The sequence below is a fragment of the Melanaphis sacchari genome, unplaced genomic scaffold (genome assembly GCF_002803265.2).
Source record: "Melanaphis sacchari strain LSU unplaced genomic scaffold, SCAv2.0 Contig0_pilon_pilon, whole genome shotgun sequence".
In the NCBI taxonomy this organism is placed as follows: domain Eukaryota; kingdom Metazoa; phylum Arthropoda; class Insecta; order Hemiptera; family Aphididae; genus Melanaphis; species Melanaphis sacchari.
The window spans coordinates 3,051,462-3,068,719 of NW_020270366.1; the positions used below are offsets into that span (position 1 = coordinate 3,051,462).

The 17,258-nt window shown below is 29.3% G+C and overlaps 1 protein-coding gene across 7 annotated transcripts in view; it reads right to left on the bottom strand.

Moving 5' to 3' along the window:
* Positions 1 to 17,258, bottom strand: part of LOC112599623 (sterile alpha and TIR motif-containing protein 1-like) — a 37,066-nt gene that overhangs the window by 4,605 nt on the left and 15,203 nt on the right. For 2 of the 7 annotated variants that reach the window (XR_003114953.1, XM_025346674.1), the window contains exons 3-6: positions 15,736 to 16,371; positions 3,359 to 3,460; positions 985 to 1,140; positions 100 to 622 (exon numbers count right to left, since the gene is read on the bottom strand). Coding sequence is in view for 1 of the 7 variants with exons in the window: in XM_025346674.1 (XP_025202459.1) it covers positions 100 to 622; positions 985 to 1,140; positions 3,359 to 3,460; positions 15,736 to 16,371 (1,417 nt within the window). In the remaining 6 variants the exon portion in view is untranslated. Of the gene's footprint in view, positions 1 to 99; positions 623 to 984; positions 1,141 to 3,358; positions 3,461 to 6,256; positions 6,508 to 7,195; positions 7,304 to 15,735; positions 16,372 to 17,258 lie in introns of those variants that run through there. The other 5 variants (XR_003114970.1, XR_003114971.1, XR_003114960.1 and 2 more) reach the window with 5 other exon arrangements.

A 17,258-nucleotide genomic window follows, 5' to 3' on the forward strand; every position in this document is an offset into this window, starting at 1 on the left:
ACCACCTGGCACGGTAATATTTGAGCATAGTCGGTTACAAATTTGAAACGAAAAATACTGATTTTTTTGGATGCAATTAATAAAAAAAAAATAACTTACCAGTACTGACTTTAGATTGATCAGCTGAGCTCACTTGACTCTTATATGCACACACTACATGTACGACTTTTTCCAGCCCGTTTTCTACTACATATGAGCGATTTTCAGTGGTCAAGCATTGTTCCAGTAATCTGGCACTGGAAAACTGGAGTTTTTGGTCTTTGGACACACAATTGTTTATCAACAAATCCATTCCACCACAATCCCGGAATGTGTTACATAACGTATACCCAAGTTCGTAGGTTGGCACGGCCCACGCCTTACAAATCATATCGAACATTTTGTTAAGCATTACTGGACCTCTGGCATCTGCATACTTTCCACTCATCAGCCCCTTAACAGCGTTTTCTAGGTAAAGCGAATATTTCTTTATAGCATTTTCCACGTCTTGAGTGTTGGCTATTTCTCGCATCTGGTCTAGATCATCAAAATTAGTGTTTAACAGATCGTCGACACTCCTGATCACGTGTGTCGACGGAGGTGATGAACCACTACCACCAGACGAAGACCCGTTGTGAGACGACTATAAATTTAATTAAAATCAAATTACAAACATTCTACAAAATATTTTATTGAAATTTAAATAAAATGTGTGGCAAGTGGCAACACACTATTAACAATTTGTAGTGTATAATTTCAACATATATTTTACGAGCCTGTTTATTGTTTTTTTAAAAAAACCTAAATTTATCAAACGTAAACTATGTAAATTAAAATTTTAGTTACCTAACTTTTAGGATTTAAATGAATTCTGATAGCTAATACATGTTATATGTACATGTTATTAGTAATTAAAATTTAATAATACATCTTACAATATAATGAACTGATATTCATATAAATAAATTACAAAACTAATCAATAATAAAAAAAATTAATTATTACTTGTGAAGTAGCGGATGACACGGCTTTTGAACTCGTACAAATGCCTTTTTTAGTGAACGTAAAGTTCGATTGTGATGACTGAGCTATATGTTTTTCTTGGTTGAACATTCCTGAGGACGTTATCGTTTGTCTTTGTTGTTGTGCGCTTGAAGCTTTCTAAAAATTATAATTTACGATTAATGAAACTAATATAATATTATGGCCGAGTATAAAATTGCAATTTAGATCTTACAAAAATAGTAAAATAATTAAAAACATGAAATTAACTTATACAACATTTTAGGACCAATAATTTATCAAACCCTTTATTTAATTTAAATGTATATCTTTAGTTTAGTCGTGTAATAGTCATAACTCCTATCTCCATCACAAATTATAAGCTTGCAAAAGATATATAGGTAAATCAAAAATATCTAACATTTTTAAAAATAATTTATATCAGTTTTTGATAGAAAAAAAAATTTTAAATTACTACTTTTATGTTTTATTATTTAATAATATTTCTTATATTAATGATTAGGATTAAAAAACATAATCTTTATATGTGTATAAACTCCTTTAAAAATTTAAGGAATTTAAAATAAACAATATCATTTTCACCTTAAAACAAAAAGATAATGAAATTAATGTTTACTATTGTTGTAATTTTGTTAAAACGTTACACCACGATACAATTAAATTCGTAATTCGAAAGTAATTTCTCAAATTGATTAACTATGCAATAGAGTTAATATCAAGAGTAATTTTACTACGAAACTCATTTATTATAAGTTTAACCATTACTTCAATATTGTTAGCTACTAATTTTAGTGGTATGCGTATCGATTACACTTGACATCCGTTTAATATCACGTTATGTAATTTTTCGTTCAACATGGCCAATACACATAATATAATTATGAACAATATCATATCTGCATAATTTATGCACAGTAATATGTGCATTCTTGTTGCGACCACACCTGTACGCTTATTTTTAGTAGTAGTAATTATTTTTTTTTTTTAATAAACGTTTTTAAAATATTTAAACACGAGAAGTTGAATTTATATTAAACAAAAAAACCGTTCTATTTTTATGAAATTCTATCAATTTTATCGTACTATTCCAAAAAGTACAATATGGTAATTATAATATTATTAAAATTCAAATACTTTTTAAATTTTTTTTAGTTGTTTTTATAAATATTTAGCATTATTTAATTAGACTTAACAATAAATAATAAACCATGGTAAATCTAAAAAAATAATAATAAGTTCTTGTTTCATAGCAATTTTTTTTTAACAAATGCATACCTATGAAGTTTGGACCATGAGTAATAACGTTTAAATGATGCATAATAAATTATTTATCAACATTACACTAAATTTTAATTTTTAAATACGAGTATATTTACTTAAATCAGTCTAATATTCAAAGTGAATCACTCATTTCCACTCGAGATTTTTAATAATTTTTTCAATTATTAGAATTTTCTCAACTATTTTTACAAATATCGTTGTATAACTTCAAAGTTTAAGGGAAGAGCATAAAACTGATGTATACACTCAAAGTTATACGTTGTTAATTGATTGTTTTTTTTTTCAAATCATTTCGGTAATATTTATAAACTTATGGTTTTCGTTTTTTAATTAACAAAAAAATATATAAATATATATACTTTTAACGATATGATAGTATGAGAAAACAACTCACAGGCCAATGACTTCAGTAATATCCATTCGACTGTATTAACCATGTACAAGTATTTACTACGTTCGGATTTCACAAAGCACACGTATATAAATATGTACCTATCTACTTTTCCTAGGTGGCACTGTAATATTAATGATTGATAATATTAAACCAATATTAGATATCGAATGCGTTTATATAAACGGCAATATAGATAATAATAATATGAACCATCTTATTTTGATTTATAAATCATATGTAAAAGACGAGAGGGAGGAGAGATAAACCTGTCAATCGTCATATTACTTAGGAATAACATATAGATATATCATTATCATTAAACAAAGCAGTAGATTTATGATTAACTCGTGTAATAATTAGTTCATTCAAGTTTTTTACTTATCTACGAACATCACACTCACACGTGGTGCCACGGTCGACGACTTAATGCAAATAACAACTTAGACAAATATCAATTTCTGATTTTTCTAATTTCGAATTTGTCTCAGTATTTAATAGAAAAATAAAAATGTTTTAACTATTTTTATTGGTAGCAAAAAATTATATGACTATAATTGCAACAGTAGATCAAAATTGATTAAAAATGTTCAGATGACTCGAAAAAATGTAGTCACGACTAATGTAATGAAATATACATTTATTGATTTATACAATATTATGAACAAAACAATCGCCGCATACCTTTTCCGAACTAAACGAATCGGTCTGCACTTTCATCGTGGCAGCACTGATGTTTTGGTTTTCCTGTTGAGATAGTTCTCCAATTTTCAGTATTCTTTTTTCCTGTGAAAAATGTTTAAAAAAAAAAAATCAGCGATACCGAATACTGATCCAAACGCGACAGCACAAAGCTTTGACTGTGACGAAGATCGTATACTATTTTTCGTCTACGTTACATAAAAAAAAAAAAAAAAAACACTGCTGAAATACCGTCCTACAGCTGTGTGGTAGCGACGATGTTTATTGTAAAACTAAACTTAGACAATCGCGAATTTTCGACTAAGTCATACGCGCGTGTGTGTAAGCGTTCGTGTTTGAGTGTGGGTATATTATCACCACATATTATTATATACGTAAACTCCCACAGAATAATATAGAGACGATGAAAAAAATGCGAAAAGACTCAAGAGACATTGTATTTTTTCGTATTTTTATTACCTAACAACCGCTACGACGATGACGTTCCAACACCTATTCGGGTGTAATAGTAATAATAATAAACGATATCTATATTGCCGTGTGCAAAATATACATATTATTATGTTACAAAGTAGATGATGCCCCCACAAACGTTTGATCCACTTAATCAACTGTTTCTTTTGGTCGTCCGCCGTATATACATATACGTTCAATAAAATAAAAGTTATATATAATGCTTTTTAATGTGTATTTTTTAAATTTTGTTTTTCCTAAAAACGTATTCATGGCTTATTTATGACTAAAGTAAGTCACATAAACTTGCAATTCACCATCGCAAATTGTCTATCTTTTGAATTGTTTTTCATCGCGATTACGAAAAACTTTTTGACTATAGTTAAAATCAATTAAATATGTATTTTACTGTTTAAAATTTTTAATTAATCATCGCATCGCAAGCTTTCGGATAAATTAAAATATTGGAGTTTAGCTATTTTGGATTACAGCCAACCATCTTCTCCCCAACATCGCATAATTAAAAAATGAACGCGTTTAGACTTAAGAATTAAAACATATACAAACACATACATATACAGTTGTTTGATTTTTTCTAACGTACAGAATTCTAAGGTTTACATTAATGATATTGTTAACTTTTACATTTTACGGATAATAATAATAATATTAATGATTTATAATTAAACGAAAAAAAGCACACAGTATAATGTGAAAGTTATATTATCATAGTATTTATCTGGCGAATTCTTCACTCAAGTTCTTGAATTAATTAAAAGCAGCGCCTAAATAAAAGAATCTCATTTTGGATATTTTTTAGAAAAAAAAAATGTTTTTCTAATTTCTAACATCATGCCTTTGTTCGTGGTGTTAAATTCAAATTCAAATCAATAAACCTATATACTGTTTTAATAAACAGACGTCCGATCACATGAAACGGATAATTAAAAGAGCGGCGGTATACGGCTTAACGTGAAATTATGTTCTGGAATTTACATTCTTTATTTACTTTCCATCCTACGCGTGCAAAACCAACCAATCGATATTCAATCGAAAATTACTCACGATTTATATTGTCCTTGAAAATTTTCAGTAAATAACTTGTTCACGTTAAATGTAGTTTATTTTATAGTATAATTCCATAAAATTACAAAAACAACCAGCCAGTAGACTAAGTGTCTATGATATTATATCATCAAACGTATACGAAAAGTAAGGTGATTAATTATATTAGGTATTATGTATTTACGTTTAAAAAAGCTATCATGTTCAAATGTTATTCATGTCGTAGTACCTCCGCTGGGAGGCCTCAACAGCCGTCAAATTTGTCTCTTATTTATTTTTTATTATTATTATTTTTTAGCTACCATCAATTGTTCTTATTGTTCTTATTTTTGTAAAAGATTGAATAAATAAAACTTATAACATAAAAAAAAATGTTCAAATGTGATCATTTCATTATAAAACAAAATCACACGACTTCGATATCAATTTGTAGAAAACGTTGTAACTTGTAGTTCGCAATAATATCAATATTGTATACAACGAGTCAAAAAAAATAAATAATTGTTCTTATGTAATGTATTATACAGATAGAGAATTCGCGTAACATCAAAATTCTAACTAAAAAGTTAAACATACCTACGTTATCAACCACCGTATTGATTGCTAAATTGTAATCACAACATTTCCTTATAGTATTCGGAATCGTTTGAAATACAAATTATTCAACAGTCAGCGATTGTTTAGACTATATTATAAATAATATACAATAGTGTTTACTGTTTTTATCCGCGTGCCATACATACAATATTAAAACATTACGACTGGGGTCGATATGTCGATTTTCTATGGGTACCTAGTGTTTAATAATAATAACATTATTATTGTTTTCGTTTCACGCGCAGGCAAATGGTTCAAGGACGTGCAGTGTCGGCATCAATTCACACATACGGCCAAAAAATTAAAGAATATTTACTTCCCCTTTTTCGCGCAGAACGGATTGGCCGTGAATCGGTTTTATGTCTCGTTTATCGGTTATTTTAGCCAAAGACGAAGGGAAAAATAAAAGAACTTTGCGAATATATATGTATATATTGTGTCGGCGGTACGGCACCAAAATAAATTTGGCTGACTTGCCAAGACGCGCACTCGTTTGATTTATCCTCACCGTACGAGAATGTAAAAAAAAAACTCGACTTTCCGCCGCCACTAAAATCAAATTCTTTGTATTTTTAGCGTCTCTGTACGTATATGCCATTTGCCACATGACAGTATTAATATAATAACATATTTTTAAACAATACACCTAATACTATTAATGTGTCATATATTTTCTATTACACAATTAGGTAACAAATATTGTTAAATCGCCTTAGGGTTATTTTTTTTTATAATATTTTGTTATGATTTGTCGTCATTATTTACCTTGGTCCCTTTGAACGTACTCATTTTCTCGGTCGCTTTGAACGCGCCGCCGCTACCGCTCATTAGCTGCCAAACGCCACGCATAATAAAACCACACCGAAGCAGACGTATTTACTCCGGCGTCGTGACGATTTTTGATGACGACAATAATATTATTAAAACAAAACAGTTTTTTCATGTATCGGTACGCAAAAAATAAACATTAGCCAAATACATACGAACTGTAGGTGGTGTATATACCCACCTGCAACAGCTACCACGAACTCGAGAAAACTACAAGCGAATTTTCCGACAAAGTTTTCAGTATTATTATTTTTTATTTTTGTGTTTAAGTTTTACGTGACTATAACGACGGGACCAAAAGGCATGTGCGTGACCCGTTGTGGTTGTAACGGTACGCCGGGGTCGGGGCGGCAATAAAAACGGTGGCGGCGTCGTACGTTTGGTTGCCCGACTTGGGCGCTACCGCCGAGCCCGAAAAAAAAATATTAACGACAAAGATAATAGTCTAATAGTCTACTTATTACTATATTGAATACTCTCCTAAAATATCGATCAAGCAATAAATTTGTTACGTGCCTTCAGTACTGAAAAACGATCTGGTCTCGACGACGAGATACGTTTTGCAATATTCAATTACCAAATTAGAGTGCACGAGCAATTAAGTAAAAACAATTTTATGTATGGGTGAAAATGAGAAACGACTTTTCGGGGATCAGGATTGTCTTATAATGAATTGTTTGAGAACATGAAATTTATTTAAAAATATTTAAATAATAACTGTACGAATATGATATAATAAATTGACCCATGTTAATTATACCCTCGGGAGACTAATATAACTGATTAGTCTAAATGATAGGTACGATTTATTCGTAGATATCTACTAGAGTAACTAGTGTATTTTGAAGAAACAAATCTAAACCAAAAATTACTTACTTGGCAATTGAAGTTTTCTGAACGAAAAGAGATTTTTTGAAAATGTTTAAATAATGTTTCGTTAGAATGCATCGAAGAAAATATTTGAGCCATTTAATCACAATAACGGAGCAATTAAATGGATACTAAGGTTTATTTGTATATTTATGGATTAGTGAACTTAAAAATATATTGATATTATCTCTGTTGTGCGTTGTTGTACACTGTACGATCATCACTATACTATAATACATCAAACGAATAGAGACTATAATAATATGCTATAATAATAAAATATAAAAAATTAGAATGATATGACTAATAAAATATTATCGATTATACCAAATCTATCGTATGGCGATTTCGTAGAATTGTTAATAACTCATAAGAAACTAATCATTGCTAATTATATGTGCATCAAACAACACACTCAATTCAACTCATTTTCGTAATACGTACAAAATTGTCATAATGATAAAAAATATAACAGTGTTTTATAACATCTGCTGCGCGGAACATAAATCATAATATTAACTATCGTCAAACGAACAGACAATAAGTTTAAAAGATTCTTAACCGATAAACATTTATTTTATTTAATGTAACTTGACATTTCAATGTATTAATAATAAATTGTTCTAAACAACAATTATATCGTGTATCTATAATTGCACCGCGTGCAAACCATATTTGAGTAACAGATATGTTTTGCAATTACATTTCAGCTGCTGTGTTATAAAATATTAATATCTGTATTTTCAATCAATCACATATCGAAAATCGTTAAAATGGTATATAATAGTATTATTATAGTATACCTAGGTAATTATATTTTAATTAGCAACAGCCAACAGTTAAACAAACAATATCTTGACGCGACTGAATTTCGTAAGATTACTACAAAAAAGTGCATGAAGACTGCAGTGTACGAAAAATGTATAAATATTATTGTATTTACATAGTTTACAAGTACTATAAGTGGGTCTAAAAAAACTGCAATGCAAGAATGAAAAAAAAACATTAATTGGTTTTCGAGACGAACAATTAATGCGCGTATTTCAATGACTATGGGAAATTTCATTGTTTTTTTTTTTTTTTTGCAAATTTGCAATCATAATATTGTTGTTATTATGTTAATCGCGATGGAACATCAGTCGTACACACGTTTTAATAATGTAAGAAAAAATTGAATAAGAAAATTGCCGAGTTTGCCCTCACCGCCGTCGCGTAATAACACGGGCGAAATTATTCAGAGTCATAAAATAATGTTTGCGCATTAAACACTGCATGATAATATTACTTACGAATAATTCAATAATACATTTTACACGGCAATAGGATTTGTTTTGAGACGCCCGTAACAACATCTATTTATTTTTTTTATTCATCATCCAATATATACATTTGTATTATTATGTCTTAGTGACAAATTACCACTAAATTTGTATACAGTATACGCGTCTGTAAACGTATGAATGTAAACGTATGTAGGTACACGTGTGGTAGTCAAACAATAATAACCACTTCCGCACTATATAATTCAAATAATTATTATTTTTCTTAAATACTGTAATATTCTATATAAAAATATTATGATTTTAATTTCTTAAAAAATAAAAAATAAATGGGTTTTGATATTACAATTTCAACCGAAACCAATAATAATATAAATAATTTTGTACTAAGATTTAATCACAAAAGTTACACAATTTGGTACAAATTAATATAAAGCGTACACAGATATCGTATATGTGACATACTATTGCCTATATATATCATCGTCGTATTGGGAACGCATTTCAATATCTTATCAGTGGTTCACGTGGACAAGAGCACATTAAAACAACCATATTGTAGAAAAATCCTAGTCGGCGCCATGATAATAAAGTGAAGCAATTTGAAGCACGCAATAACTAGATTGATAAAATTATGATATATACCTATATATTATGGACATTTGTATGTTTATAGGACTAAAATATTTAAGAAATACCTTTTTTTTTTAATCAACTCGTACACGCAAAAATTACCGTGAAGTTTTAACTATTATCATATTACGTAATAAATGTAAATTATTTTATCACATATGGAACCTAAAGGTCGAGTGGTAGAAAATAATATCATAAGTCCTATTAGAAAAATATCAAGAGCTACTACTTGGAAATATTATTGTTCGACTAATCCTAAATTATAAAACAAAATAATTGTATGTGTGTATAATTTATATTGTTTACGTTATACAGTTGGTTCATTGACAAGTACTTGTGGCGTTTCTTGCTCTCTCTTTCTCATCTAATAAGGAGCCTAGATTGTTGACAAATGTTAACATGATTAATCTGTCAATGATGTGCTTCTTTACAAATATATATAGCTACTATACGATACAAAAATAAACGCGAAGTCTTACATATTATAGTTTTATTTACAAATATCTATAAAATACCAAATTTTTACTGATTATATAATTGATTCATAAGTTATAGAAAGAAAAAAATATCTAAAAAATATACATTTTAAATGCTATTAAATAAAAATAATTTTTTTTTTTTTTTTAAACGTAAATAAACTCTAAACTTAAATAAAAAATGCGAAACCCAAGAACTGAGTCTTTCTAAACCACGCTTAAGACGTTTTTCATAAACAACATATAAACAATGATACAATAACTTGTACTACCTACAGAGTGATGATATTAAAATATATTAAGTAAAACACAAAGTAAGTATTGTTGTGATTTTTTTGGAAAACTCAATAACTACACCTCTAACTTTTCGCTATTGACTTCGACGTTTATTTACTATGGGTTAAAGGACGCGTTAAATCATATTATATTCTTGATTTTACAATGTTAAGTTAAGGAAATGTATAAATTGGAATTTATTTCTAAGAATAAATATTATTATAAACTAAAATATAAGTAGGTAAGTACATACTTGTCTTATATGTATATACTGTTAAATTATCGGTTATAAGAGAGTGTATCGCATAATATTTAGATTATCCTAAAATAATATTTTGTCGGAATAACAATTTATATCTAATGTGTCACAAACTAATTAATCGGTCAAATTACTCTCCTGTGCAAATAACTTATACTTGCAATTTATATTCGATTCAATATTAGATTATGTACCTACCTACTGCAATAATTTTACCTATACATATTTTATATAATTTAATGATGGATGTTTATAAATTATAATATATACGACGTAGTACATATAATCTGGCACATTCCACTATACTAGTCATTAGACATTTATATATTACTTAAATTAATAAAATATGAAAGTCGACACTTTTATGAATATATTACAATAATATATCAACAAACAGTAAAATAAAAAAAAATACCTATTAAAATTGCTAAAATGAATTATCGACTGAGCACTTAAAACCATCGATAACAAACGTATAATCACTTTATAGTTAAAAAATATTATTTTAATGTAAACAAATCTATTAACGATAGTATAATATTATTTATTTATAATATTTCTTCAACAAAATAATAAATTAGATTCATGCTTTTTATCTACGAATCATTTTAAACTATGTATGCATAATTGCATGATCAAAGGTCTTTACTATCATAAAATTTTTTTCACTAATTACTATGTATATAGGTAATATATACAGTAAAACCTGTCTTATACGGACCTTTGATAAGACGGAATCCTGTTCTGTGTGGAAATATATTATGGTCCCGGCAGATTTCTATAATTTAACATAGGATTAAACCCTTGATAAAACGGAACCTGTTTAACGTAAAACAAAAAGATTTTTTGGTCCCATAAATCATATATACCTTTAACAAACGAAAAAATATATCATAAAATAAACAAAAATATTTTTTATAACCACGTTTATTTTGTAATTAAACAATTATTAATTTTAGCAATATTTAATTGTATTTTAATCTGCTTACTTTATTTTATTATATTATTATTTGATCAATACTTACTAAACATTATGTTTTTCAAATTTTAGAATTGAAATGTTATCATTATTTTGAAATATCTAATAAATACGTATAATGTAAATATTTATTAAAAATTAAAATTTATTATAACCTATATTTTATTTTTATTATTGGCCGGAAAATGTTATAATCTTAAATCTTAATCATTCAAAATATTGTAACACTATAGTATAGAATTTTCCTTTTTATTCAGTTACATGGAAACCTGCTTAAAACGGAATTTTTTATTGGTCCCGTGCTATTCCACACAGAACCAGTTTTACTGTATATTGTAAAAAATTTAAATCGAACACTCACAATAACGTCACATAGGTACACATTTGATAGGGAAAACAATAATGACAATACAATAATAATTAACTATAAATAATTAATAAACTATATATACCTATATAACTTACAGATATATTCAATATCCACGTTACTTTTTATCAAAATAATAATGTATAATATTAAAAGTGTTAAATAAATATTGCATTGCATAAAAAGCTAATACCATACTCATGTCAAATTACAATTTTACATAAATGTAAATTAATTTTTAATATTTTTATCACGCAATATAATGATATATTTGTATAATACTCGTATTATAAACATAATACACAATTTCGTGTCATTTTTTGAGAAGAACTTTTGTGTACCTAATAGTAATGTCAAATGTATAATATGTTTTTACATTATAACATAATGATATGTTTAAATGGAAATTAAACTCATATAAAGTACTGATTAATATTATTATTTATCATACCTACTAATTATAACAACAGAATAACTTCCTATAAAAAGAAATATATATTTACTCTAGGAGAGTGTATACTAATAATAATAGTTATATTATCAAATAATTTTCTATGAGTATTTTTTTTTTTTTTTTTGTATGATATTTGTACCATAATGTAATTTACATAGACTAATGTCTAACATTAAAAACAAGGCCAAGGGTAAACAGCCCGCTCCCTTCAAATCAACCACTGAAAATTACAATAATAGTATACTTTTATTTGTTAATAAAATGTTCAATTCTCCGCACGTTGGGAAACTGTCTACGATGATTTTAAATAATTAATCACAAGTTATATGGAATAAGCCATATTTCATCATACTATATGTAATTATTTTCTTTAATTCGACGGACGTAAATAATAATCGTTTTTTATTTCAATAATAATTATTATAATACGAATATACAAGTATAGTATATTAGTATCGACCAAGGACGACTCTTTTTAAAGGCGGCTTTCGAATGTGTTTCATCTTGCGTTTAGATCTATCTAACAGTTTGTTTCAGGTAATGGTCATGTCACAGTTTATTTTAGCCAGCTTGACCACACCTGTGTATTTTCATAACACATGCGTGTATATAATAAAACAGAAAGCATAAGATATTTAATTGAAAAACGTGATCCGAAAATAAATACGAGCACGTATAACATACGAGTATATCGTATTTGGTATATTATTATTCCCTTAGATCGTCATCTCTGAAACACACAAACAACTAAAACTCAACATACTATTTCATGTCACACGTTTGTTTACCGACGCTATATCATAATATATATAGCTTTTTATCACGCAAACCTATACAGTTATATAGAACGCGTGTTTATCTCATCACAAAAATTGCTGCAATGAAAGAACAAAACGGTTTTACATCAATAAAAGTCATTTTCCAGTTTGTCCTCTGCTGCAGCAGGTATGTTAAAATAAAAAGTACCTATGCCTCGATCAATGATCAGTAATAATAAATAAAAACAAATTCCATTTTTTTTTTTTTTTATTACGTTGCGGCAGACGAAATTCTGGTGGGTCATTATTTTTGGTTAAACCGTCGTTAAATGGACGAATTTTGATTTAAAAACTGTTTCTTTTCATTAACCATTGCCTATTAGCTAATGATAATTAAGACTGCCTCATTTTTAACTAAACCTTGATAATTTGATACAATTCAACAATACTACAGTTTAACATTCGAATTGGTGTTTTGTTCTAAATGTTAAATAAGCGATGAAAGGAAATAATATTTGTGTCTTTGACAATTCGCGTATCACTTTATATACAAGCTACGTCCACCACTCAAATGATTTTCACCACTGCGTTGTCCACATTTCATATCTATAGGAAACATCGGAAAATACATAGGGTCGTGTAGTGGTGAACGAGTTTTGGGTGCGAAGGTGCGACGCGAGTATACGGTGTCCGGGTGTTGTTTTTCGAACAGATGGCGGAGGTCACGCGTGACCTGTAAAACGAGAAACAAAACGAAACCCCGTCTCGACGGCGGCGCTTTTCGCGTAGGTCGAGGAAACCACGGCATGAAAGGCGCCTGTATTAATGCCATCGTCGCGTCGTCGTCAGTCGCACGAGCACGTATTATACGACTGCATAAAATTAAAGGCGCGCCATGCTTGCGCAACAATAAACAATATGTATAATAATCGGAAACAAGTTCGCAGAAGAGGGTTTTGTTTCGTTTTGTTTTCCTATAGGTTTTATTGCTGCGGCGTCAGTAGCCACCATGACCGACTGGTTGTAAACGGACTGCTGAATATCGAGATATATTAAAGAGGTGGACACGCGAAGGAATACGTAATATCATGAAAAGCGAGTAGGCATGAGTAAAAAAGAATTAAGTGATACCGAGTCCGTAAGTCGCACGAGCAAACCAGTTTCTCGTCGCTGATCTCTCTCTCTCATTCTATCTCTCTCACGCCCACGCATCGTCTTCACGACAACCGTGTCCGTACATGTTATTATTATTATTATTAAATTGGTTATAATATCATATGCAGACAAATAAATGCGCGATAAATCACTCGAATGTAATAATAATAAAATTCTTGTTTTATTTATTTTACGCGCGCGCGACCGACGTGCTATCAACCAGAAAATAATTATACCCGCGAAACAACACTTGATGTATAAACGCCAGTAACACTTAAAATGACATACATGTATGAAATGACACGTGCAATAGGATAACATCTGGACGTCTAATATTATATTGGACTATTGGTAAAGTTGTTCGATAGTTACAAGTTATTATTGATAAAGTTGTTTAAAAGCGATCGATGGATGACCGTAAGGCGTAAATGTCAATCTTTAGATTTTATCAAAATATTTCTTAAATAATATACTATAAACGATATGTGACCTATCGTATTATTGTATTTAATTATTAAATGTGTGGGTGAATAACCTGCCAGAGTTTTCTACGTTTTAAATATCAACAATTTGATATAACAATTTGTCCCTGCCGATGAGTATACAGTCCAAAAATTAGCATTCGTAAAAAAATTCAAAATTATACAAAGTAAAAGTAAACATTTTAAATGTGATTTGACTTTTAACGATACGATCTTACAAGTTGTTAACGATTATTCTTCATTAACTTATATAGAGTGTATGGATAAAATATAATCATTACTTTATACTGATTACTGAATGACAAAATGTAATAATATTACATTTTCCTCTAAGAAATGCCTCAAAATTCTTATACTAGCAGCGCGATCTCGTTTATTCAAATACTGACCAACCTTAACAATATGAATTTATTTGTATTCATTTCCATCTAAACTATGTATGTACTGTGATTCTATATTTCACATAGTCATAGGTACAATTATACATAAATACAATACTATTTTATCTCTTTTGATTCTTGGAAGATTATATGATTAGCTAATAATCTACTACTCCAAACGAGTTTTGACAAATCAACAAGTATAAATTGTATAAATAAATTAGAAAGAGATTTATCTAAATTTTTAAATATTTAATACATAGTATCACCGTTTTTAACTTTATTCATACCTTCTCATCATTAATTTTGTATAGTTTAGAATGTTTAGAATAGAGATTTAGGAGTAAATACCCAAAGATTAGAAATCATAACAAATAACTCAAAAAAAAAAAAAAAATTACTCCAATACATATCTATTATTTATGAAATATAAAATAAAACCAAACGCTATGTGAAAAACTATTAATTAATTTTGATCATACATCACAACTACTTGAACACACGTGTCGAATTGCTCATTATACTTGCGTAAACAAAATTTTCCTGAGAGAGGATAGAAAAAGGATAAAAATTAAATTCCAAATTTACAAAATTTTAACTACGTTCTAACTAGATAATTTCAAATATTTGCATATCAAATGGCAATCATTGATAACGTTAAAAACGAATATCAACCGATGTACAAATGATTTCAATTAAGATATTTTTAAATACAATATTCGTGCTTCAGTTATTGAGTACCAGTGACTCACTTTCATCGACAATGATAAAAACAATTGTAAGTTCCCCTACGCACGATTGTTCTATACCTACAGATCAAGGACTTTAGATTAAAAATTACAATATACCTATACTATCGGGACACTTAGTCTTGTGCTACGCTTACGCTAATATGACAGGAATATCTAGTTTCATCATCTGTAGTTTTTTTTTTTTTTATTGTAGTACCTAAGTCTTAAATACTACATATCACCACTTCCAAATATAATCCACCGATTATAATATAACGTTAAACTTCCCGAACTTATAATCACGTCACGTCCGTACCTGGAGTTTGTTCAGAGCGGTCTCAGTGTCGTGGTCGGCAATGGTGCTTCCGATGGTTCCGGCGAGCTTTACCCGGATCGCATTGGCCGCGTGTAGTTTACGGACATCGCTGTTCAGTACGTCCTGCGAATCGGAAACCGTGCTACTGCTCGATGACGTTGACGACGACGAAGATGACGACTCATATGCCTCTTGGACCAACTTTGATGTGGACACTCGCCGTTCGGTGGTTGCCGCTGTGGCTGCAGCTGGGTGTTTCAGTCGTCCATCCACGGTCATGCGGACCGGTTTAGGACGGGTAGTGGACGCATGCATAAGTGGTGACACGTTGGACACCAAAACGGGAGGCGACTCGGGAAACGTGACCAGTGGGTCTGTCCCATCGACCGGGGGGCAGCAATCCGCATCCTCGGTGGTCATAGCGTTGACCTCGGAAACGTCACCACTGTCCATGAGTATCCGTTGCTGAAGCAGCTGAGAGTTTTGAAGTTCGGATGACGTGGTCGTCATTTCAGACACCTGTCGGTGCAGGACATGTTTCAAAGAAGATGACGTAGACGATGTGGACGACGACGACGACGATTCCATCATCCGTGAACTCGAAGACGACGACGACGACGTGTTCTTCGATGACGCCTTTTGAAAACAAATCAAATCAAAATTTTCGTTTTTGTTTTTTATTTCTTATTGATTTGTTTTTTTTTTTTATGATTGTAACGTATTTATTATAGCCCATGTTTAATTTTATGTAAATTTATCAACACCATGTTTGCACGTTAATATTGCAAATGTGTCCTGTGACTCCGAAATATAATTAACTATTTAAATTCATAAACAAAATATCTTTTACGTCAAACATAAAAGCACACAAAATAACTTTGTGATCCAGTTAAGAAATTAAAAATTATAATCGATGATTCAGCATTTCAGGCTAATTTTTAAAAACAAATCGATTCAAACGTCTGGTAGTATAATATTATATGTTTACTATAATTGTATTAACAGTCACCTATAAACATTTTAAAAGTAAACATTTTCTAAAATTTAACGTAATATGATAAACTATGTAAAAATAATTTTAAACTGACAAGTGTACTGATGAAACTTAAATGGGCTCCTTCAATTTTAAATGTTTTGAAAGTGCAAAATACAAAGTCATGGAATACAAATTTTATCTGAGTTAAATCATTTTTTAAACTAAATTGTGACTTGTGATAACCTTATTCTTAAGTATAATGTGCGTGGGCAGTAATGCAGAAATAGAAAATGTTTTACAAAATAAGTTTATTCAAACCTAATTTTTCATCAACTACTATAAATTAATGTAGGTTTTAATAGATATTATTTATTTTATTTTTAAATAGTATACTAATTTGTATTTTATATAATAATATGATAATTATTTATAATATAATAATTAAAAAAATAATAAATGTCAATGTCAAAAAATGTTTCCCCGTTATATTTCTCAAAAATGAGGTAAATAATAAAATGATCTACCTTTTTTTTTTGCCTTTATACGA